Source organism: Mus caroli, chromosome 4 (assembly GCF_900094665.2).
Source record: "Mus caroli chromosome 4, CAROLI_EIJ_v1.1, whole genome shotgun sequence".
Lineage (NCBI taxonomy): Eukaryota > Metazoa > Chordata > Mammalia > Rodentia > Muridae > Mus > Mus caroli.
Genome location: NC_034573.1, coordinates 76,133,658 through 76,157,355, shown reverse-complemented (window position 1 = coordinate 76,157,355; position 23,698 = coordinate 76,133,658). Strand labels below are relative to the sequence as shown.

The window sequence follows — 23,698 nt, the reverse complement described above, 5'->3', positions numbered from 1 at the left end:
ACCAAAAACAAAAAAACAAACAAAAAACATCTGGACTGGGGAAATGGCTCAGTTGGTGACATTCTTGCCACACAAACACAAGAATTTGAATTCAGACCACTAACACACATGTAAAACAAAACAAAGATGGGCAAAGTGACTCTGGAATCCCAGGGCTGAGGAGACCAAACCAGCAGAACCCTGGAGCTCGTTTAGCTAGCCTAGTGGGTGAGCTCCACATTCAGTGAGGAAACTGTCTCAGAAAGTACAGTGGAAGGCAGGAAGATGTCTCAGTGGCAAAGGCACTTGCTGCCCAGCCAGACAGCATGACTTTGCTTTGTGTGTGTGTGTGTGTGCATGCGCGCGTGCTCGCATCACTTCCCCCTTCCCAATGTAGGACATTGGAGTCAAGGGAGAATACAAACAAACAAACAAACAAACAAAAAACCTATCTACTGGGGCTGCCCAGAAGCAATTCTAATAACCAAAGACAACCTCAGCTGACTGCTGGGTCCCATGTGAGACAGGATCTCATTGTGTAGCTCTGGATGACTGGGAACTCACTGAGTAGATCAGTGTGAACTCACAGAAATCCTCCTGCCTCTGCCTCCCAGCTGCTGCTATTAAAGGTGTGTTCCACCACTTCAGGCTAACTTAAAGAAGAGCAACAACAGCAAAACCTTCAAACCTCCAAAACCGAAACATTTACAAAGTATGTTAACAAGTTACACATATGGAATTCCATGTTGTGATGTGCACCTGAAGTCCATAAGGCTGAGACAGGAGGATCAGAAAAAAAGAAGGAAAGAAAGAAAAAAGAAATAAGGAAGAAAAGAAAGATAGGGAGAGAGAGGAAGGAAGGAAGGAGGAGAGGAAGGGAGAGAGGGAGCAGGAGGCGAGAGAAAAGGGGGAAAGAAAAAAATCTATACTAATGTAAATTGAAACTGATTTTGTGTGTATAGGTCTGTGTATCTCTGTGTGTGTTTCACATGCATGATTGTAGGTCTGCACATGGAGGCCAGAGGTCAACCTTGGGTGTCATTCCTTAGGAAACATGCCCCTTATTTTTTGGGACAGAATCTCTTACTGGCCTGGGGCTCTCCAAGTAGTCTAGGCTAGACCCAGGAATTTTCTGCTACCTCCCCAGCTCTGGATACAGCTTTCCCCCATGGGCTTCGGGGATTGAAATCACAATCTCCTTTGTACAGCAAGCATCTTACTAACTGCACTAGTGCCCCAGCTCCAGCAAGGTAATTAATATATATAGAAAATGTAAAGATCCATTTCAACTACTGTGTACATGAACTCAGTTTTTCAAAAGCTCTTCATTTTCATGTTATTCTAGGTTAATAAATCTTGAAATAGCTATATTTAAGCTGAAATTTTCTACTAATCACTGTGGAAAATCTAATAACAACACAGAGATACTTATATTTTTAAAAGTAAGAGCAAAAAACAAACCAGTGAAATACCATTACATTGGTAGGTCCCAAATTTAGACAACACAAAGTTCTGTAGAGAATATGTACCAACAGGAGTACTCATTCACAGATGACAGGAATACACGATGATTTGATTATTTCAGAAAACAGATTAGCAATTTCCTACAAACTAAATAATACATACTTACTGTATGAAGCAGGAATCACACTCTTTTGTATTCACAGTAAGGAGTTAAAAATGCATGCTTACACAGAAAAATGTACTCGGGTGTTTACACTAGCTTTATTCATTAGTAAGGCGTGGAGCAAACAGGATATCCTTCATTAGGTGAACAGCTAAATAAACTGTGTTGTGTCCACACAAGGGAATGCCATTTAGTGCTGAAAAGAAATGAGCTATCGATTTGTGAGAAGACACAGAGGAAACCAAAGTCAGTTACAAAGTGAAAGAAGGCAGCATCTTGACCCTCCTTTAATTTCCCAGTGCCAGGAAAGAAAGCCAGGGACTGTGAATACCAGGCCAGTGGGCTCCATCACCATCCCAGTAAACCTATCCTAAGGGCTGTGTACCATGATTGCAACTGTGTGGTGTTCTGAAGAAAAAAAAAAGTCAAACAGAACAACTCTGGAGACAGTAAAGAAAGATCCATGAGGGCCTACAGTTGTAGAAATAAGGATGAAAAAAGAAAGAAAAAAAAAGAAATAAAGATGAACAGGGGGATGCAGGATTTTTAGGGCAGTGACACTTTTCTGTGTGGTATTGTAACGGTGTCTAAGAGTCACTAAAAATGTTCGACAACATCAAGGGAGAACCATAACATAAGTAGCATGTCATCGTAGGATCAGCAATCATAATTAACAAAACACTCTGGTAGGGAATGTAGGTAGGAGGATGCTCTATGTGCATAGAATATTTTGGTGAGAATGAAAATCTATTCACAAAGAAATAACATTGTAGGGCCAGCGACATGGCTCAGCAGGTAAAGGTGCTTGCCCCTGAGCCTGATGCGCATCTGACCCCTAGCCCTACCTTATGGAAGGAGAGACCCCACTCCTACAAGTTGGCCTCTTTTCTCTACTCATTTAAGAGCACACATGCATGTACACACACAAGGAAAATTTTAAAATAATAAATAAGTTAATAAATAATCTCTTAAAAATTCACTGCTGTGTATGGTGATAACATGCCTCTAATCCTAGTTTTGGGAGGTAGAGGCTGAAGAATCAGGAATTCAAGGTCATCATGTCTCTCTCTCTCTCTCTCTCTCTCTCTCTCTCTCTCCTCTCACACTGCCCTCAAACAATGACTTATATTATGATTCTCCCTTGGTGTCCAACACTTTTTTTAAAAGATTATTTATTTATTGTATAAAGTACACTGTAGCTGTCTTCAGACACACCAGAAGAGGGCACCAGATCCCGCTACAGAGGGTTGTGAGCCACCATGTGGTTGCTGGGAATTGAACTCAGGATCTCTGGAAGAACAGTCACTGCTCTTAACCACTAAGTCATATCTCCAGCCCTGGTTTCCATCATTTTTAATGACTTGTAGACACCATTACAATACCACACAGAAAAGTGTCACTGCCCTAAAAATCCTGTATCCCCCTGTTCATCCTTTATTTCTGCAACCGTGGGCCCTCATGGATCTTTCTTTACTGTCTCCAGAGTTGTTCTGTTTGACTTTTTTTTTTCTTCAGAACACCACACAGTTGCAATCATGGTACACAGCCCTTAGGATAGGTTTACTGGGATGGTGATGGAGCCCACTGGCCTGGTATTCACAGTCCCTGGCTTTCATTCCTGGCACTGGGAAATTAAAGGAGGGTCAAGATGCTGCCTTCTTTCACTTTGTAACTGACTTTGGTTTCCTCTGTGTCTTCTCACAAATCGATAGCTCATTTCTTTTCAGCACTAAATGGCATTCCCTTGTGTGGACACAACACAGTTTATTTAGCTATTCACCTAATGAATTTACCTCAGGGGAACAGGGTCTCTACACTTAGCTGGTTGTCCTGGAACTTACTCTGTTACCAGGCTGGCCCTGAACCCATAAAGATCCATCTGTCTCTGCCTCCCAAATGCTGGGATTACTGTTGTGTGCCACCACACCCTGCAAAAAACATTAAAAATCTAAAAATTAAATAAAGCTCTTTGTGTTTAGCTACAAAAGCCCAGAGGTCTGTGTCCTGTGTATCACCAAGCTGAAAAGGTATATCGCTAAAATGTGCTACAATATGCTCTATCATCACTGGTCCTACACGGAAGTTTCCCAGGAAAAAAACAGTTCTACCATTAAAGGATTTTGAACTGGACTAAGCCTAGTGGTGCATGCCTGCCATGCTAGCACTCAGGAGGCAAAGGCAGGAAGATCAAAGCTTCCAGGTTATCCCTAGATGCATAGTAAGTTCAAGGCTACCTTGGTACACATAGACTTTGTCTCCAAAACACGCACATAAAACCATAGGATGAGCCAGGTGTGGTGGCACATGCCTTTAATCCCAGCACTCAGGAGGCAGAGGCAGGCAGATTTCTGAGTTCGAGGCCATCCTGGTCTACAGAGTGAGTTTCAGGACAGCCAGGGCTACACAGAGAAACCCTGTCTCGAAAAACCAAAAAAACCAAGAAAACCAAAAAAACAAAAACAAAAACAAACAAACAAACAAAAACCCATAGGATGGATGCTAAAATCCTCCCTGAAAAACTCAACAGCAAATTACTATATTCACAGCTTCTTAAAGGTATCCTGTGTTTAAAATAGTTGTGTAACTTCAACTCATTATTTTTCAGATTCCCTTTACTCAATTCACACATTTTAATTTGTATTATCAGAAAGCACACTGACTTAGGAGACTTAAGAACATGAACAAAACAAGAGACATCATCAGGCACGCAGACTGTAGACTAGACTGGAGAAAGATTTTACTTTTAAAGCGAATTCTCAAGAATCAAAACTGGGAAGCCAGTGGGAACATGTGATAGAGTTCAGGAAACAATGAAAGACAGAAAACGGAGGGAAGCAGACCGAGCAGCTGTGGGTGGAGAGGAGGAGAGGAAGTCTTAAGTAAAGCTGGACACGGAGAAGCGAGGGAAGGAGCCCAATGCCTGAGACAAGATCGATCCAATTAATTCATTCTGAGGCATGGTCTCACTATGTGGACCAGGCTGGCCTTGAACTCACAAAGATCTCTGGCATTTGCCTCTAGAATGCTGGAATTAAAGATGTGTGCCATTATACCCAGCCCAGGTTATTTAAAAAGAAGAATCCACTGGGGCAGCTACGGTGGCTCCCACAGGGGACCTGGTAATACCTGTTCCGTCCAGCTTCTTTCCAGCGTATCCCCTGAACATCTAGACATGCTACCATCTTAGCCGCCCATCTACAGGCAGCTGTCTTCTGATCATTGATTGGCCCATCAGCTCAGCAGTCCTTCTAGGCACTGCCTCATGAGCTGATCCATTTTAGTTTTTCTCTACCTAAGGGTGAACTTCCAAATTTGTCCTTATGAGGGAAAAAAGCCTTGACAACATTTAGGGCATCTTTGACTAATAGCTCTTTGTTTAAAATAAAGGATATTGCCGGGCAGTGGTGGCACACTCCTTTAATCCTAGCACTTGGTAGGCAGAGGCAGGTGGATTTCTGAGTTGGAGGCCAGCCTGGTCTACAGAGTAAGTTCCAGGTCAGCGAGGGCTACCCTGTCTTGGAAAACCAAAAAAAAAAAAAAAAAGACATTAAACAAATAATGTATTTGCTAACTTCTCATTATACTCTTGACATGAGATTGAAATACAATGTATAATGATGGCCAAGCCTGCCTCTGTCTTAGACTTAAGAGCCATCTTATAGTAAGGACAACTTAGGTTCATTCCTAATGTGATTAAACCTTATGATTATGATTAAACCTGGTTCTCAAGGACCGGGCTATGCCCCACCTGTAACCTTAACTACAAATGGTTCTGTACTGCCTGTTCCAGGAAATGGCAACCATGTCTTTGTTTTAAAACATTGTTATGATCATCTTGCAACCCTACCTTTGTCTCAAAAAAGCTATTACAACCACCCATTGTTATGACTACCTTGTTATGTTCTGCCTCTGTGACCCTCACATATATTTGAAGATTTTATTTTTAAAGAAGTATGTATGTATGTATGTGTATGTATGCGTATGTATGCATGTATGTATATGTATTCATGTATGTGTATGTATGTATATGTATGCATGCATGTATGTATGTGTATGTATGATGCATGTATATGCATGCATGCATGCATGTATATGTATGTGTATGTATGTATGATGCATGTGTATGTATGATGTATGTATATGCATGCATGCATGCATGTATATGTATGTGTATGTATGTATGCATGTGTATGTATGATGTATGTATATGTATGCATGTATATGTATGTGTATTATGCATGCATGCATGTGTGTATGCATGTATGTATGTATGTATATGCATGCATGCATGCATGTATATATGTGTATATATGCATGTATGTATGTGTATGTATGTATGCCTGGACTCAGGTCCTCTGGGAGAGCAGCAAGAACTTTTAACAATTGAGCCATATTTAGTTCTATTAAATGATTTGTAGAGGGGGGAAAAGTGTTTTTAAAGGACAACCTTTAAGTATATGATGAGAATATAAAATCAAATATGAATATCTTCACTTTGGTTTGCTTGTTTCCTGCCCTTAGGATTGAATCCCAGGTCTCTTGCCTGCTAAGTAAAGGCTGCCCTCTAACTTGCCCAGTGGTTCTCAACCTTCCTAATGTTGCGACCCTTTAATACACTTCCTCATTCTGTGATGACCCCCAACCATAAAATTATTTTCTTTGCTGCTTCCTAACTGCAATCCAGCTGCTGTTCGGAATCCTAACATAAATATCTTCTATGCAGCATATCTGATGTGTGACCCCTGTACAGGTCCCAGCCTACAGGCTGAGAAGCACTGAGGCCTCGACTTCCTGAGGAGCCTAGGCCGCCGCCTCATGTGTCCTGTGGCCTGTTTTCTTTTCTGTTTTTAAAATTTATTTACGTATGAGTGCTCAATTTGCATGTATGCCAGCCTGACAGAAGAGAACATCAGATACATCAGAACCGATTATAGATGGTTGTGAGCCACCAAGTGGTTGCTGGGACTTGACCTCGGGAAGAGCAATCAGCCCCTGACCCTAAAGAATTAGAACGTTGTCAGGGCTCATCGGCTGTCTATTCTTGCTATTCACTCAGTAACTCCATCTTGGAGAAAAATGTTAAGTCCCGCACCTGTACTTTTGTTCTAAGTAGTTTAAAGACTAGGAAGATTGTAAAGACAAAAAGATTAAGCCATTCGAAGATGATATTTAGGTGTGCATTTTGGGTCAAGTCATTTAAGGCCCATGAAGAGTTAAACAGAAGGGCTGGTCGAGAGGACCAGCTGGGGAATGGGGTGGGTCTCCGGAGATTGGGAGGGAATTTGAAGCTGGAATAAGAGAACTAGGCTGCGTCTACTTCCAGCATCTTTTTCTAATTATGGGCCATTCTCATTCATCTGCAGCCTCCAACCTTCCTGTGTAACCTAGAGGGCTTGTAAAAATCACAAAAGGGTGTGTGTAGTGCAGAGAACAGAAGTGCTGCAAGCTGGCTCGGGTGCCTTGACTCCAAGTGTCCTTGGGCAAGTTGCTTAACGTCTAGGAGCCTGCTTTCTCATCTGTAGAATGGGAAGAAATTTCCTTGGGTTTTGTCTCAGCTCACTTAAATTGGTCTGTCTCTCTCCGGCTAGCTGGTTACAGTTCAGGAAAGTGTATTCTTTCTCCTGTGGGGGAGGAACAAAGCTTTGCCAGTGGCTTAAACACACCCAGCCACTTCCATCCACCCCTTCCCCCCCCCCAGCCCCCCACTTAGATTCAGAACTGTTGTTCTCAGGGATCCTGGCTCTTTGTTCTCTGGGGGCTTAAATCACCACCTGTTTTGCCTTGATTTAAAAGGTGTCTCCAGTTGTTTCAGACAATTTCTAACTGACATTGTCAAAATGTGCAGCTAGTGAGTGTATCACACTGGTTCACTACTAATACATCAAGTGCATTTCCACTTCCCTTAAAAAAATTTTTTTTTTAATTTCCCAATTATCCCCACTCACAGCACCCATCTCTGTTAGGTGTTGGCTATTTAGCACTAACACAAGGTATCTTCTAATAGAATTATAGATCTTCTTGTGATATTCTCTTTATGTGTGTCTCTCTCTTTCAGAGAAAGCTTTGCCTACAGGTTGGCCTCTAATTTCCATATTCTAGCCTGAGTTTTACTGGTGACCTGAATTTAATCATGGGACCCACGTGGTAGAAAGAGACCCAGGTGTTGTCTCCTGATCTCCATAGGCAGTGCCCCCACCACACAACACCCCCCCCCCAAAAAAAAACAACGTGGGATATCTTGTTAAAAATGCAGATTAGTAGACGGGGGAGGGGCTGAGCTGAGCTGTTCACAAGGCCTCAGGTGAAGCCCATGATGTGGAGTCTGACCACAACTGGAGTTTCAAAGCCTTATGGAGTTGAAGACAATGGGAGGGGGAGGTGTACACACACACACACACACACACACACACACACACACACGAGATAGCTGGGTGCCACTTCGATATTTATTACTCGGGATTAGAGACTTCCCTTTAAGACAGCTTTCTGTTCTTTCAGGTCCATGATTTAGCTGACGACTGTTTCTGTAATTACTTAGTTGTGCTCCTCCACCTTTTTTTCCTCCCTTCTTAATCAACAGTCACATAAAAAAAAGGGCTCCCTCTGCTCACATCTGCACTGAAACGCCAAGCATCCAGTTTTAAGCAATCAGTTTTACCCCCCTTTTTACCATGCAACCTTGGATAGCCCCCAAAGCACACAACCTAAGATTCACGGCTTGAAGACATATCACCAATAATTCCCTTTCTTTCTTTTAGCTCCATGCGGAGCTCTCTGCACGATGCACATCTACAGTGGCCTGCTTGCAGGGCATTTAACATTGGGGGTGCCAGATTTCCTTTTAAAGACATGCAGTATTCTTTTTATAAATAAAGCCCTGAATTTTTGCCTATTCAAACAAAGCTCTTCCTGAGTCTCAGCTGTGAGTCTTTATTTAAAGCAGAATTATTGCTTACACATTTTAATATTCTTAATATCTTTAACATTTTTAGCCTGTTTGATATAGGAAATACCTAATCTTGTTCCTAGCTGTATATTCAACACCAAACAGTGCTCTATTCTAAATCTAAACAGGATTTTGGAATGATTCAATGAAGGATGAAACAAAAGATTCTTTTAATACTTAAATGTCTTCTAATTTGCCACATCCTTACTTATTGGGAACCTGGATGTTAATGGATAAATATTAGTTCTGCTATAGTAAAGATTGTAAGAGTCAGTCCATTTCAGAAGGTGTATTACAAAACATTAAAAGCATCCACTGGTTAAAAGATCAAAAATAAGTTCACCTTTAAATACCCTTTAAGAGTATTTTAAGTGATGAAATATTTAGGTGTTAGTAACTCTTCTCTCCTGTACCACCTACCACCATATATATCACTTTTCTAGGGAAATAGAATTTTAAGTGCAGGGCTAAAATTTAGATTGGGCTCAAATCCACATCCTAACTAACAAGCTAACTACGCTTTCTCTGTCATTGTTTTATATCCTTGACGTTTTGCATTCATCAGGATTGCGTTTTTGTTAACGGTTCTCCGCGGTTGAAATATCAGGGAAATGAAATCGGCTTTCTCATGTTTCAGTCCCAAGAAAAGGGGACTGCAAAGCCCATTCTGCGAGGTGTAAGAGGCCTACAAGGTGCACACCCTGCAACTGCTTCATATTCCAATTTCATCTCTGGGATTTTGCACAGCTCTTCATTTTGGGGATGATGTAAACTGCGCAGGAGCACTACAGTACTCGCACCAAGGAGAAGGATGCGAGAACAAGCACCTTGGGCTGCCACATTCTCTTAAACATGCAGCCGTGGGCTACAGGCCCGGATACCCGCCCCCAAACCGGGTCCACAACAATCGTTTCCTCCCTCCCCGCCTTTTACATACAGTACACATACAAATACACACACGCAGAGCAGCCAGCAGGGGCGGGCCGGGCGCGACCACTGTGCCAGCGCGAGGGGGGTGGAGGAGAGAGACAGCTCCCTCGCGCCTCTCTCCGGGCCCTCCCTCTCCCTCCCCTCCCACGGCATCTGCTTGCAATTGGTCGCAAGCAGGGGCACCTGTGGGCTCTAGGGGACTCAGGCCCTCAGCTCCCGAGCCACGACGCTCGGAGGCTGCAGCGCCACCCGTGCCTGCGCGAGCACTTGGTACGGCCCAGCGCTAGCGGGCGCCGAGCGGGAGCCGCGCGGGAGCGGCGCAGCGACATCGGCGGCGGTGGCGGCGGCGGTGGCGGTTGCAGCTCGGAGCCGTTGAGACGCCTCTGCGGCAGCTGGTGGCGCAGGTGGCCGGCGTGGACGTGGGCAGGAGCGGCCAGCGCGCCCCGCAGCCCCAGCGCCGCCGCCCGGCAGGTGAGAGCCGCCCCGCCCCCGCTCGGCGCGGATGGGAAGCGGGCGGCCGCGCTCGCAGCCTCCCTCCTCTCCCCGCCGCGCCCCTCCCTCGTGGGCTGCGGCCCGTGGGAAAAGCCCTGGGAGCGCCGGGGTGGGAGGCCGGCGGCCCGGTGGCGGGCAGCATCCCTGCCTCAGGTGGCCGCGACCGCAGGCCCCGGCGCTGCTCGGGGCCGAGGCCGCGCTCCGAGGAGGCGCGCAGGCGGCTCCCCCTCCCCCTCCGCCGCCTCCCCTCCCCTCCCCCTGCCCTCCTCCCCGCGGCCCCTCCCTGGGGTTTGCGCTTTAACCGCCCTCCCTGCTGTCCCTCGCAGGCGCGTCGGGACACCCCGAGGCATCCTCCCCCGCCCGCGGGCCCGCCAGTCCCAGCTCGCGTCTGTGCTCTCGCATCTCCTGATCGCGGCTGCGCTGCTCCCCCTTCTGGTCTTGGGACTCCCGGCGTCGCCCCTCAAACATGACTCGCGATTTCAAACCTGGAGACCTCATCTTCGCCAAGATGAAAGGTTATCCTCATTGGCCAGCTCGAGTAAGTGATTTGTAACCCCGGTGTAGCGGTGCGGCCTGCCTCCCATCGTTTCTTCTCGGCTTCCTTTAAGTCCTTCCTCTCCTTTTCCCTTTACCGTTACTTGGAACCTTTCATTTTAGCTTTTTTTTTTTTCTGTATACTCCGTACAATTGTAAAATTCTAGGTTTTCCTTCATACCCGCGGCGGTTTCCCTGTGCCTTGCTTTTTTGAGTCTCTGACAGGTGTTCTATATAGCAGTATTTGGGGATGACATTCAATTAACGTTTCATTGAGGCGAAATCATCAAGTAGGATTTTTGTGTTTAAGAGTGAGTGAAATCATGACATTTCCTTAAAATTTGGAATTTTGAACAAAATACAAAGCGTCAACGAAAAATGCAGATTCCAAGCCCTTGCATGTCAGCTGTGGTTTAGATTACTTAGTGCCGATTTGCAGTTGGCGGTTTATTTGGACCTTTATATTCACAGTCTTTGGCTTTATGACCTTGAAGATGTTGTTTTCCATTTTTTATTCTCCATAGCCAAAGGGAGAAGTAGACCAGACACTGGATTAACCTAACTGGAGAAGTCCTAAGGGCTCAAGATGGTACATTAAACAGCCCACCTCCATTTTCAGAAAAAAAAAAAAAAAAAAAAAAAAAGCTTTTTTTGTTGTTGTTCTTTTTTTGTTTATAATGGTGTCAAGGTTCAGAATACTATAGATAAGACTTAAAGAAGGTTGATTAGATAAACTCAAAAATACTGATGTTCTAAAATTGTAATTATTTTTTCGTACAACCTATTTTTTATTTTCATTTTCAAGACAGTTTCTCTGTGTAGCGCTGACTGTTCTGGAACTCACTCGTAGACCAGGCTGGCTTTGAACTCGGAGATCTACCTGCCTCTGCTTCCCCGGAGTGCTGGGACTAAAGGCGTGCACTACCACTGCCTGGCTATTTTTTTTTAATGCACGTAACTAATTTAATCTTTGAAAGGTATTACTTAAAAATAATGAATTCCATCGTTGGGTTCCGACAGCTGTGTATGAGTACTGACTTAGACTGCTCCCTAACTTCCCATCCTCCTGGGGTACCTTGTTTGGTAGAGCCTTAATCCTAAGCCTTGTCTATATAATTGGTGTTCTTGTTTTCCTATAGGAAAACTTGTAAATTACTGCTGTGTGTGTGCTTTGACTGTTACATATGTTGCAAACATCTTTAGGGCAGTGACCTAAAGCTGAATTTCTTTATCCTACTGCTCTTACATAGTCATGCACTTGTAAAACATTGCCTTTCAACTTTACAGACGGCTTGCTAGACGTGGGAAGGTTTAAAGGCCCCCAAGAGACACTTGATGACTCTAGGTATCCTTATTTTGAGGTCTTAACAATCAGGGCTATCTGACACTCGTATCCTAGAGTTCCTGCCCCAATGTGGTTAGAGGCCGGTGCAAATACTTTACTTTTTTTCCGATTTTTCGACGGGTAGAGAAATGGCTCAGTGGTTAAGAGGACTCGCTGCTCGGTGGACCTAATCCGGCACCTATCTCAGGCAGCTCACAACCACAGTGATCTGTCTGTGATGACAGGGCAGTGCCACCACCTGCACTCTGCACACAGCCATATGCAGGCACACACACCTACATCTAATTCAGTAAGATCTTTTGTAAATTGTCTTCTTACCTCTTGCAGTATGTTACAGGTTAAGAGTTGTTGCTGGTAACGAAGGTAAAATAGCCTTTGGAGAGTCATTTTCCTCTTTTTGTCTTCAAAATTAACAATTTTTTAAAGTTCTGCGTTTTGGGTGTTTTGCCTGCATGTGTGTCTACACTACTTCCATAACTTGAGACGATGAAAAAACCTGTCAGGAGCTGCTATGTGGGTACCAAACTGAGCCTGGGTCCTCTTAACCAGTAAGCCATCTCTCCAGCTACAAGTTCTACTTGGGATGAGCTCATTTGGATTGGGATAGGACATTTTTATCTTTTTTCCCCTTGTTTTCTTTTTCTTAGAAGCAGCTGAATTTGGTTTTTACATACTTTAAGAATTACAGAGTGAGTTCCAGAGCTACACAGAGAAACCCTGTCTCCAACCCTGTCCCCCCAAAAGATTTACATGTTTTTTCATTCTTAGATATTCTTAATCTTTGCTGTAGAGAATTTAAGAGTATTTAAATATTTAACGTCTCAATTGTAAGGATGACATCTCATATCCAATCATTTATTTTTAACTTGTACAATTTGAAATAGAATTGTTAATTAACAACACCTAATACTTCCTTTCAATGTTCTTTAAACATTGGGAATTAATGCCTTCAGTTTTGGATCCTGCTTGCCTTTATGTTCCTTATTTTCTCCTCTGTGTATGTTTGCATCTGTGTGTGTACCACATGCATGTGAGTACTCGAGGAGGCCAGAAGAGGTGATGCCCTGAGTTAAGTGAGGGGGGGGGGGGCTTGAGAACTGAACTCAGATTCTTTGGAAGAGCTGCAAGCCCTCCACTTCCCTTGCCTCTCGCTGCAAGCCCTCCACTTCCCTTGCCTCTCGTTGCGCTTACTGTTTGAACAGCTCTCCTGCAGGATTGCACACCAGCTCCACATTCCATATAGGAAATGTTTGTCGTCAGTCAAATTTGTTTTAAGAATTAAGTAGCTGCAGATTTTAGGAAGTGAAGCTAATTACAGTAGGTATTGCTTCAGGATTTGCTTCTGGGATGATTTTGAGTAGCAAGCAGGTGGTGATAACCTTTGTACTTCTCCAGAAAAACAACGATCAAAATGTTACAGTTACATAAAAGAAAAGGGTCTTGATGTCAGGACCAGTTCTGACACCAAATGAATTCTGGGGGAAAAAACCTTGCTTTTTAGATCTTGTTTGAGATTATGGGTTGTAGAGAGAATATCTTCTGTGTTGTGTATGGATATATCACCTGTCAATTAAAATCTCTAAGGCCTATGGGAAAGGGTAGACTAGAGGGTGGGACATATGGAGGCAGATAGAAGACTGGGATAGAGCACTGGAAAGATGGGAGACAGACAGACACATGGTACCTGAGCAGAGGAAACCAGTCACATGGCAGAACATAAATTAGTATAAATGGTCATTTTCAATGGAGCTGACCTGGGGGCCGGGAGGGAATGGTCTCTGTTACAATAAACTGTAAAGTGGGTTGATTCTGTTAGACATATTTGGGGCTCTTTACTCTGAGTTCACTCATGTGTACTAAGGTTTGTAAGATCTGACTTTTCCTTTCTTACAGGTAGATGAAGTTCCTGATGGAGCTGTAAAACCACCCACAAACAAACTACCCATTTTCTTTTTTGGAACCCATGAGACGTAAGTCCTGTTAGCTTTAAGCTGAAATGACAGTTAAACTTGCAGAAGTTAGGTATAAAACAAAAAGCAAGTAGAAATTTCAAAATTTAAGTGGGATGTGACAATTGAAATTAAAAACATATTTTTAAAGACATAGTCTCTTGTAGTCCTGGTTGCCCTAGGATGCTCCATGCAGACCCGACTATCATGAGCTCATAGAGATGAGCTAGCCTGAGCTCATGGAGATCAACTTGTTATTTGCCTCCTATGTTTGGAGATAAAATGCCATACCTGGGCTGGAATAGAAAACTTTAAAAAGTCAAGCCCTTTAAGCTTCCTTTAAAAATGTAAAATGTACTTTCCAGTTTAATGCTAGGAGCTCTTTGGTTTGTTTGAGATAGAATGTCATTCTGTATTACTGGCCTAGAACTTACTATATAGACTCTGTTGCCATTGTGCCACCATGCCTGCCCCTGCCCCCGCCCCCACGGAGACAGGATTTCTCGGGTGTCTGTCCTGTTACACTCTACAAACCAGGCTGGCCTCAAACTCAAAAGAGATCTACCTACCTCTACCTCCTAAGTGCTGGGATTAAAGCCCACCCCACCCACCCCCCATTCTTCTTTAAAGCACTACATCTTGGTGAGAATTAAAGGGAAGTTGAAAGCGGGAGTGAGGGGTAGATGTGATTGATCAAAACATGCTGTGTACATGTATGGCGTTTTCAAAGGTTAAAAAAAGTTAAAAATAATGTTTACTTAATGGAATAGGTAATTAACAGGATCAAAAAAGTTAGGCTCGAAATAATGCCAAGACTGTTAGTGAAAGTAGCCAGGCTGCGCATTCTTGTTAGTAAACTAAGGATTTTCCGATGGATGCTGCTTAGGCCTGGTCTCAGGAGCCACACAGGTGGTGGGAAGCCAGACAGAGGGCCCTTTGTGTGTCTGGTCACTCCCAGAGCCAAGCTGACCTGCTGCCCCAGGTGGATATATAGCTAGAGAACTGATGGGATGAAGGAAATTAATATTGTGCGAGATTACAGCTGCATGGTGAACTGTTTTGTTCCTTGTAACTATATGAGATTGCAGTCTAACTGCCAAGGCTCTATTCTTAGATGCCTAGAGCTGAATAGTTTTCCCTGCACTGTATAATTTACGGGAGTTGGACTATTATTTCTGTAGAATAGCATGTTTAACTGAGATGAAACGTAGTTGTGGAGATCTCAATTATCACTATCTATTTATTTATTTATTTATTTATTTATTTATTTATTATATGTAAGTACACTGTCTTCAGACACTCCAGAAGAGGGCATCAGATTTCGTTACGGATGGTTGTGAGCCACCATGTGGTTGCTGGGATTTGAACTCAGGACCTTTGGAAGAGCAGTCAGCGCTCTTAACCGCTGAGCCATCTCACCAGCCCTATCACTATTTTTTTGGCTTTTCTTTTTCATATATATATTTATTAATTTTGTGTTTTGCCTGTACATTTTGTCTGTGTGAGGGTGTCAGATCTGGAACAGAGCTCTCAGGTGGCTGCTGGGCATTGAGCCCTCTGATAGCTGTCTACTTAGTTATTTTTCACTCTGTCCTTAAGAGTGATATAAAAGTGGCAACATTTGGTTTAATTTCTGTTTCCTGCTTCTCTACTTTCTAAACTTACACATAATTTGGTAAACTTTCTGAGATGTGATTTATATTGCACAATGTTTAAAGTACGCCGTCAATTTGATTTTGAAATATTTCATTGGATTTTAGTATAGTTGTGCCCTTTTCCACTACGGTCATTTCTCTTTCCCTAGCCTTACACAGCACTAATTACTATCTGTGTAGATTTGCCACTTAAGGACATTTTGTGTTAATGGTATTGTTTGACGTTACATTTTTTTGTTTGTTTTGCTTTTTTGAATTTTTGAGACTGGGTTTCTCTGTGTAGCCCTGGGTATCCTGGAAATTGCTCTGTAGGCCTGCCAGACATCCACCTGCCTCTGCTTCTTGAGTGCTGGGATTCCATACCTGGCCACATAAATTTTTTGTTTGTTTGTTTTATTTAGCACTGTGTAGCCCTGGCCATCCTAGAACTTCCTCTGTACACCAGGATGGGCTTGAGCTCAGAGCTCCTCCTGCCTCTGGAGTGCTGGGATTAAAGGCGTGTGCCAATACTGCCTGGCCTGTAGTTTTTAAAAACACAGTTTTGTATCTTAGATTGGATTGGCCTTCACAATGTTCAGTTTGAGTTGGGTTCACATATATTTTGTATATGAAAATAGGACAAGCTCCCTGGGGGCTGGAGAGATGATGGGTGGCTCAGGGGTTAAGAACACTGATTGCTCTTCCAGAGGTCCTGAGTTCAATTCTCAGCAACCCCTTGGTGGCTCACAACCATCTATAATGAGATCTGATGCTGTCTTCTAGCACATAGATATACACGCAGATAGAACACTCAGATACACATAAAGTAAATCTTAAAAAGAAAAAAGAAAAGCTCCTTGGGGAAGGCAGATACCAACAGATCTGAGTTCGAGCCCAGCCTGGTCTACAGAGTGAGTTCCAGGACAGCTAAGGCTACAAAGAGAAACCCTGTCTCCAGAAAACCTAATGAAAAGAAGTGCTGGCTTTCTGTTTTCAGGGTAAAGGTTTACGATTTGGAGACATTCAGTAGGGAGGGGTCTGCAGGAGAAACTGTGCTTTGTATCAGAGTAGGGATTTGGATTAGCATGGTGTGGAGCTGTAGTTGAAAAACTGCCCCTAGGGCCTCCCCTGGACATAGGGGTGGGGCTCAGGGTCTTCTAACTCTCTGGTGATCCCGATGCATGCAAGGTTTTGAGTCATCTTAATTGATAAGTTATTTCTTCGTGGGTGAAATGAGCCAGTTTAAGCCAGATTAGAGTATATAAACACAGGCTCATTGGGAAGTTGCTCTCGGACGAGTTCATTGGCCCCAAGGACAAGGCTGGGGAAGTTGCCATGGGGAGGGAGAAGCGAGAAGGGAGAGAGGGAAAGCAGAGAACAGAGATTCTGGATTGTAGAGGGAAGAGCCTCTGTGGGAGGAGCTGCAATGGGCACGGTTGGGGGTGGCTTTTCCTGGTAAAGACTGAGGGATGCTAGGAAAAGCTTCGGGCCAGGTTATATAAAATAGGCATATCAGACCCTTGTCCTGGGTCTGAAAATAATTGTGAGGAGGCATTTTTTTAAGGACTTTTTGGTTTAAAATTTACTCTGATTTTAAAAGATTTTATGATTTTATATTCTGTAGTTTTCTATGACTCACAGTTGGTTAAACTCTTTCCTTTGAGTTGTTGGGAATCTACCCTTTGGCTGTGTCTGTACTAACCATGTGCGCTCACTCTGAGCCACCACCCAACCCTTAAATACTGAAGAGGAGACCACCCTCTCCAGTACTTAAAAACAGAACTTTTGTAGTATGTGTATTTTTAAGGTTTTTCTTTTTCAGTGCTGAAGATCATACCCAGGGCTTTGCCCTACCACTGAGTATTATACCCTATGTATCTCTATAGAGTTGGAGTTCAACTGTTACATATGTGGCTAATTTGAAATTAAGTTGGTTACTGTTGGAGTGGAGAGATGGCTCAGTAGTTAAGAGCACTGGGTCTTCTTCCAGAGGTTCAGTCCCAGCGCCCACTTGTAGGCCACAACTGTCTGTAACTCCTCTTCCAGGGGATCTGATGCCTCATCAGACATATGCACGCATCATACCAGTACACATAAGATAAACACAAACCATGTGGGGGAAAAAAGACTTTATGTTGGGCTGGGATTACAATTCTTGGTACAGTATTTGCCTATAATGCAGGAGGCTATAGGTTCACTATAGGTTCACTCCCTAGCACCACACTAATAAAGGTGGCTAATGAAGAAAATGAGTTAATATCAAAGAAATGAGGATATATTTAAAAAATTAAAAGGCTTTTAAAGTTAATGATATTTTTATTTCAAAATGGACTTAAAATATTTTGATCCAAGCTGGGCAGTGGTGGCGCATGCCTTTAATCCCTGCACTTGGGAGGCAGAGGCAGGCGGATTTCTGAGTTTGAGGCCAGCCTGGTCTACAAAGTGAGTTTCAGGACATCCAGGGCTACAGAGAAACCCTGTCTCCAAAAACCAAAAAAAAAAAAAAAAATTGATCTAGAGTGGACACACCACTCACCTTTAGAAAGATGACGTTGTTTTTATTACTTTGGAGATTTTCTTTTTCCTTTTTTTTTTTTNGNTTTTTTTTTTTTGGTTTTGGTTTTGGTTTTTTGTTTTTTTGAGACAGAGTTTCTCTGTGTAACCCTGGTAGGCTAACCTGGAACTCAAGAGACCCTTCTGCCTCCGCCTCCCAAGTGCTTGGATTAAAGGCCTACACTACTATCGAACTTCTTTTCTCACATATTATATCCTAACTGCAGTTTCCTCCCTCCCTCCTCTCCCCCTAGTCTCTCCCCACCCACTCTTCCTCAGGTCCATCCCAACCTCACCCCCTCATAAAAGAGCAGGCCTCCCCGGGACGTCAACCAAGCATGGCCTAGCAACGTACAGTAAGACCAGGCACATCCCGTCACACCAAGGCTGGGTGAGGCAGCTCAGGAGAGGAGAAGGGTCCCAGATAGCCCCCATTCCCACTGTTAGAAAGCCCACAAAACACCAAGCTATGCAGCTATGACCTATGCAGAGGGCCTGACCTAGCTTTTTTTTTAAATATAGGTGTATGATGGTCCTTCCTGCTTCCAAAATTCGGGAGGGGGATTATTTATTTGAATAAGTTTGGATTTTTCAGATGTAAGTCTATTTTGTAATAATCAGAAGTTAGAGGGCTGGAGAGATGGCTCAGTGGGTAAGAGCACTGACTGCTCTTCCGAAGGTCCTGAGTTCAAGTCCCAGCAACCACATGGTGGCTTACAACCACCTGTAATGAGATTTGATGCCCTCTTCAGTTACAGTGTATGTATGTGTAATAATAAATCTTAAATAAAAAAAAAAAAAAAGAAGTTAGAGAGATGGGGAAGGAGGAATATAAAAAAGTAATTTAGAAAAGTGTACTAATTCTTAACTGATTTATATTTTAAATTTATTTATAGTTCTGCTTGGTCTTGAACTTGCTGTGTAAACTAGATCTTGAATTCATAGAGTCACCTGGCTCTGGCTCTGGTGTACTGGGATTAAAGTGCACTACCATTTCTGGCCTTAGATTAAGATTTTTTTTTGTGTGTGTTCATTTAGAGTGGTGGGAAATGGTATTCTCTGAAAACAATTAAAAATTGAGTATGTTCTCATATATGTAGTCCAGCCTGATTTTGATCTTGATGTATAGACAATGATGATCTTGAATTTCTGATTTTCTTGTCTCCAAACTCTTCAGAGTAGCACTGCAAGTGTGTGCCATCATGCCTTTTTTCTTTTCCCCTGGAGGGGAAAAATGACAGCAGCTTTATTGAGATATTCGTTTCATATAGCTCACCCACTTTAAAGTCTAGAATTCAGTAGTTTTTGCAATTCCAGAAAGTAGTGGAGACATAGCACAGTAGATTTTCGATTAGTATCCTTTCAAAAGTAAACTATTATACAATAACAGTTATCTTCTGTTCGTTCAGTGTTTTTGCTGTGGCTGAAGCAGCCCTTAAAGTACTTTCCTGAATGCTTCATATAAAGGAAACCATTTAATGAGGTTTTTAGTGACTTAATATTTTTTTTTTTTATTTAACACAGTATTTCAAGATTAATACTGTAGCCGGGCAGTGGTGGCGCACGCCTTTAGTCCCAGCACTTGGTGGGCAGAGACAGGCAGATTTCTGAGTTCGAGGCCAGCCTGGTCTACAGAGAGTTCCAGGACAGCCAGGGCTACACAGAGAAACCCTGTCTCGAACCCCACCCCCCCAAAAAAAGTTTAATACTGTAGCATATGATAATGCTTCCCTTATTGTGTCAGCTAATATTTCATTGTATCAATTTGCCATGTTGTATTTATTACTTGATAGACATCTGTGGTTTCCCATTGTTGGCTATTGTGACTAACATTGATATGAGCACTTATGCACAATTTTTTTTTTAATGATGTTGGATCTAGCCCAGAGCTTTGCATAGCCTGGCCAAACTCTCTACTACTGAACTACAAACAGTCATCCGTTGTGTACGCTTTGTCTGGGCACGTGTTTTCACCTATCTAGAAACAGAATTCCTGGTTCAAACGACAACTTAGTGTCCAATCATTGAATAGACAACCAGACTACCTACAGAACATTTTTTTTATTTTAGTTTTCTTTTCTTTTTTCTTTCTTTTCTTTCTTTTTTTTTTTTTAAAGACAGGTTTCATTTCATGTATGTCAGGCAGATTTCAAGCTACACAGCTGAGGGTACCTTTAACCAGATTCTCCTGTGTACCTTTAGAGTGCTGGATTACAGACCTGTCACCATACATGGATTATGTAGTACTGTGATTGAATCTAGGCCTTCCTGTATTGTAGCCGAGCCCTCTACCAACTGAGCTATACCCCACCCATACACTGTCACTTTATGATAACTGTTGCAGTGATGTTTCTGTGATTAGCTAGTGATGCTGAGTGTCTTTGGTGTGAATTAAAAAGGATCTTGGTGGGGATGGATCAGCAGTTAAGAGGACTGGCTGCTTTTCCAGAGGACTTAGGTTTGATTCTCAGCACCCACATCAGCTCACCTGTAACTGCAGTTCCCAAAGACCTGCCCATGAGCAGACACACACGCAGGCACAACGTCAGTGCACATAAAAAGAAATCCTATAAGATTAAACTTGGACCAGGCCTAATGGGACACAGCTTTAATCTAACACTTGGGAGGCAGAGACAAGCTTATCTGTGATTTCTAGGCCAGCCTGATACATAGAGAGAGTGTCAGGCCAGCCAGTGCTACTTAATGAGACTCTGTCTCAAAAACCAGAAACAAAACATCTTTTTTTTTTTTGTTTGGGTTAGGAGTGTTAGAGATATCATCTGTGGTTAAGAGAACACAGTTGCTCTTTAAGTTACTTCCTGCAGTCTACAACTGCATGCAAGTCTGGGGGTGAACCTGACACCCTCTTCTAGTCTCTGTGGGCACTATACTCAGGTGCATCCCTCCTCCCCTGTGTACATAGAGTTAATAGAACAAAAGCCTTAAAGCCCTTTGTATAGTTATTATAAATTACGTAGGTTTATAAAAATCTGTTTGGTAGGGGGACACAGTACTTTAGTTCTTTTTTTTTTTTTTTTAAGATTCATTTTTTATATGTAAGTACACTGTAGTTGTCTTCAGACACACCAGAAGAGGGCATCAGATCTCGTTATGGATGGTTGTGAGCCACCATCTGGGATTTGAACTGGGATTTGAACTCAGGACCTTTGGAAGAGCAGTCTTCGCTCTTAACCACTGAGCCATCTCGCCAGCCCCCAGTACTTTTGTTCTTATTACATTAAAATATATAAACTAGGAATCAGAACCAACCCAAAGCAAAACCAAACAGTTTTATCAGAGTCTTTTCTACCTCACAAATCACTAGGATTTAAAACTATTTTGTAATTTTTATGAGCTGGGTGTGGTGGGTCACAGGTTTAACCTCAGTACTTAGAAGATAGAGATAGGCAGATCTCTGAATTTGTGGTCAGCCTGGTCTACAGAGTGAGTTCTAGGATAGCCAGGCTACACAGACAAACCCTGTCTTAAAAAATAAAACACAAAGCCAGGCGGTGGTGGCGCACGCCTTTAATCCCTGCACTTGGGAGGCAGAGGCAGGCAGATTTCTGAGTTTGAGGCCAGCCTGGTCTACGGAGTGAATTCCAGGACAGCCAGGGCTATACAGAGAAACCCTGTCTCAAAAAGCCAAGAAAAAAAAAACCACAAAAAACCCTTGTTTGTTATAAAGTATTTATTGAATGTCATCTCGTAGCCTCGTATATAATTTGAGTTTGCTTTGTACTTACATTTTCCCTTTCTGTTACAGTGCTTTTTTAGGACCAAAGGACATATTTCCTTATTCAGAAAATAAGGAAAAGTATGGCAAACCAAATAAACGAAAAGGTTTTAATGAAGGATTGTGGGAGATAGATAACAATCCGAAAGTGAAATTTTCAAGTCAACAGGTGAGTCCTTTTATAAAATTTATTATTAGAGTTAGAGTAAAAATATTGTCATTGGAAAATACTTGACTAATTGAAGAACTGTATGAATTTTAGATTGTTGGGCTCTTTTTAGGGTTTTCCTTGATGTTTGTGTCTAAATGGTTATTAATTAAATGACTAAAGAGATCTCAAAAGTTAGAAATACTTGGTTGTTCAGCTATTCTTGATTAAAATTTCTTTAAACTATTACTGAATTTAAAGCCATAGCTAGGGTCTTGCTAGATTCAGGGCCCTCAAATTTTATTATTGTATGTTTGATATGGGTGGGAACATAATGTCTTTGTCCATGTGGAGGTCAAGTACATCTTTGTGAAGTTCTCTAATTCACCTTTACATGGGCCTGGGGATAACAGGATAACAATCAGGTCAGGAGGCTTGTATCATAGAGCTGAGCCATCTTTTTTTTTTTTTTTTTGGTTTTTTTGGAGACAGGGTTTCTCTGTGTATCCCTGGCTATCCTGGAACTCACTCTGTACACCAGGCTGGCCTCGAACTCAGAAATTCGCCTGCCTCTGCCTCCCAAGTGTTGGGATTAAATGGGTGCATGTACTCACATGCTGGCTTCTTTCATTTTTATTTTCTCTTGGTACTGCTAATAGTTTTTGTTCTATTTATTTTGTGGTTATATGGGTGTGTGCATAATGTGTGCATGTGCTACAGTGCGCGCATAGTGGTCAGAGTGCAGCTTTGTGGAGTTCTCTATCTACTTTTACCATGTTGGTTGTTGAGTGTGTTTATTAGCAAGTGTTTTTACTCTTAAACCATCTTGTGGTCCCATGATACTACTCTAATAATGTTTTTATATATTGCAACTTATGTTTTTCTATATTGCAATTTGTACTCTTGAATGTATGAAAGCTCTTGATAAAATGAACTATTATAGCAAGGCAGTGGTGGTGCATGCCTTTAGTCCCAGCATTGGGGAGGTGGAGGCCCATGGATCTGAATTTGAGGCCAGCCTGCTCTATAGAGCAAGTTCCAGTACAGCCAAGGCTACACAGAGAAACCGTATCTGGGGTAGGGTTGGGGTTAAAAAAAAAAAAAACAGAAAACAAACAAAATTCCAATGTAATTTCACATGTACCATGCTGCTTCTTGGCTTTGACAGATGTTTAAACAATTGACAAATTGCTCTGTGCAATGTTTCTTTGATATAGTGAGCCATCCTTAGATGCTCTCCCTGGTACTCAGCAGAGTAGACTGTGATTGCTTCTGCACTCGTAACAGCCACAGAACGTGCTGATTTCATGCATGATGTATTATTCCCAGGCCTGCACAGGTTAAAGAAACCAGTGATTGATTTGTTAGTTATATTAGAGATTTTACATTATTTTCCTCCTTTACAAAATAATAAAGTTTTGGATTTTGGAAACATTGGAATTTTCTGATTAGGTATGTTCAACATTTAAGGTTATAATACCCTCTTATCTTTCTTACTTGGCTGAGAACAAGCTCAGGCTGGCTTCAACCTCAGAATTCACCTGCCTCAGTCTTCCTGAGAGCTACTGTATCTTGTGAAAACTATTTTAATTTACAGCTTTAAAATTCTTTAAGGCAAGGTGTTAACAACATATTCCAGCTTGGCTAATACCTAGCTCTTTATTTTAGGATTGCCTCAAACTTGTAGGCATCCTACTATATAAAACGCTGGGATTATAGTAGTGCCACTCCCTGATAAAACTTTAATGAGCAGTGGTGCCATACCAAGCAGTGGTGCCTTTAATCCCAGCACTTGGGAGGCAGAGGCAGGCGGATTTCTGAGTTC

The 23,698-nt window shown here is 42.5% G+C and overlaps 1 protein-coding gene across 4 annotated transcripts in view; it reads left to right on the top strand.

Annotated features, from left to right (window-relative positions):
* The first annotated feature begins 9,764 nt into the window (after positions 1 to 9,764).
* The window catches only part of Psip1 (PC4 and SFRS1 interacting protein 1), a 33,760-nt gene continuing 19,826 nt past the window's right edge, over positions 9,765 to 23,698 (top strand). For all 4 annotated transcript variants that reach the window (XM_021159287.2, XM_021159289.2, XM_021159290.2 and 1 more), the window contains exons 1-4: positions 9,765 to 9,953; positions 10,301 to 10,512; positions 13,747 to 13,823; positions 21,756 to 21,894. In XM_021159287.2, the coding sequence (XP_021014946.1) occupies positions 10,441 to 10,512; positions 13,747 to 13,823; positions 21,756 to 21,894 (288 nt within the window). In that variant the 5' untranslated portion in view covers positions 9,765 to 9,953; positions 10,301 to 10,440. The remainder of the gene's footprint in view (positions 9,954 to 10,300; positions 10,513 to 13,746; positions 13,824 to 21,755; positions 21,895 to 23,698) is intronic.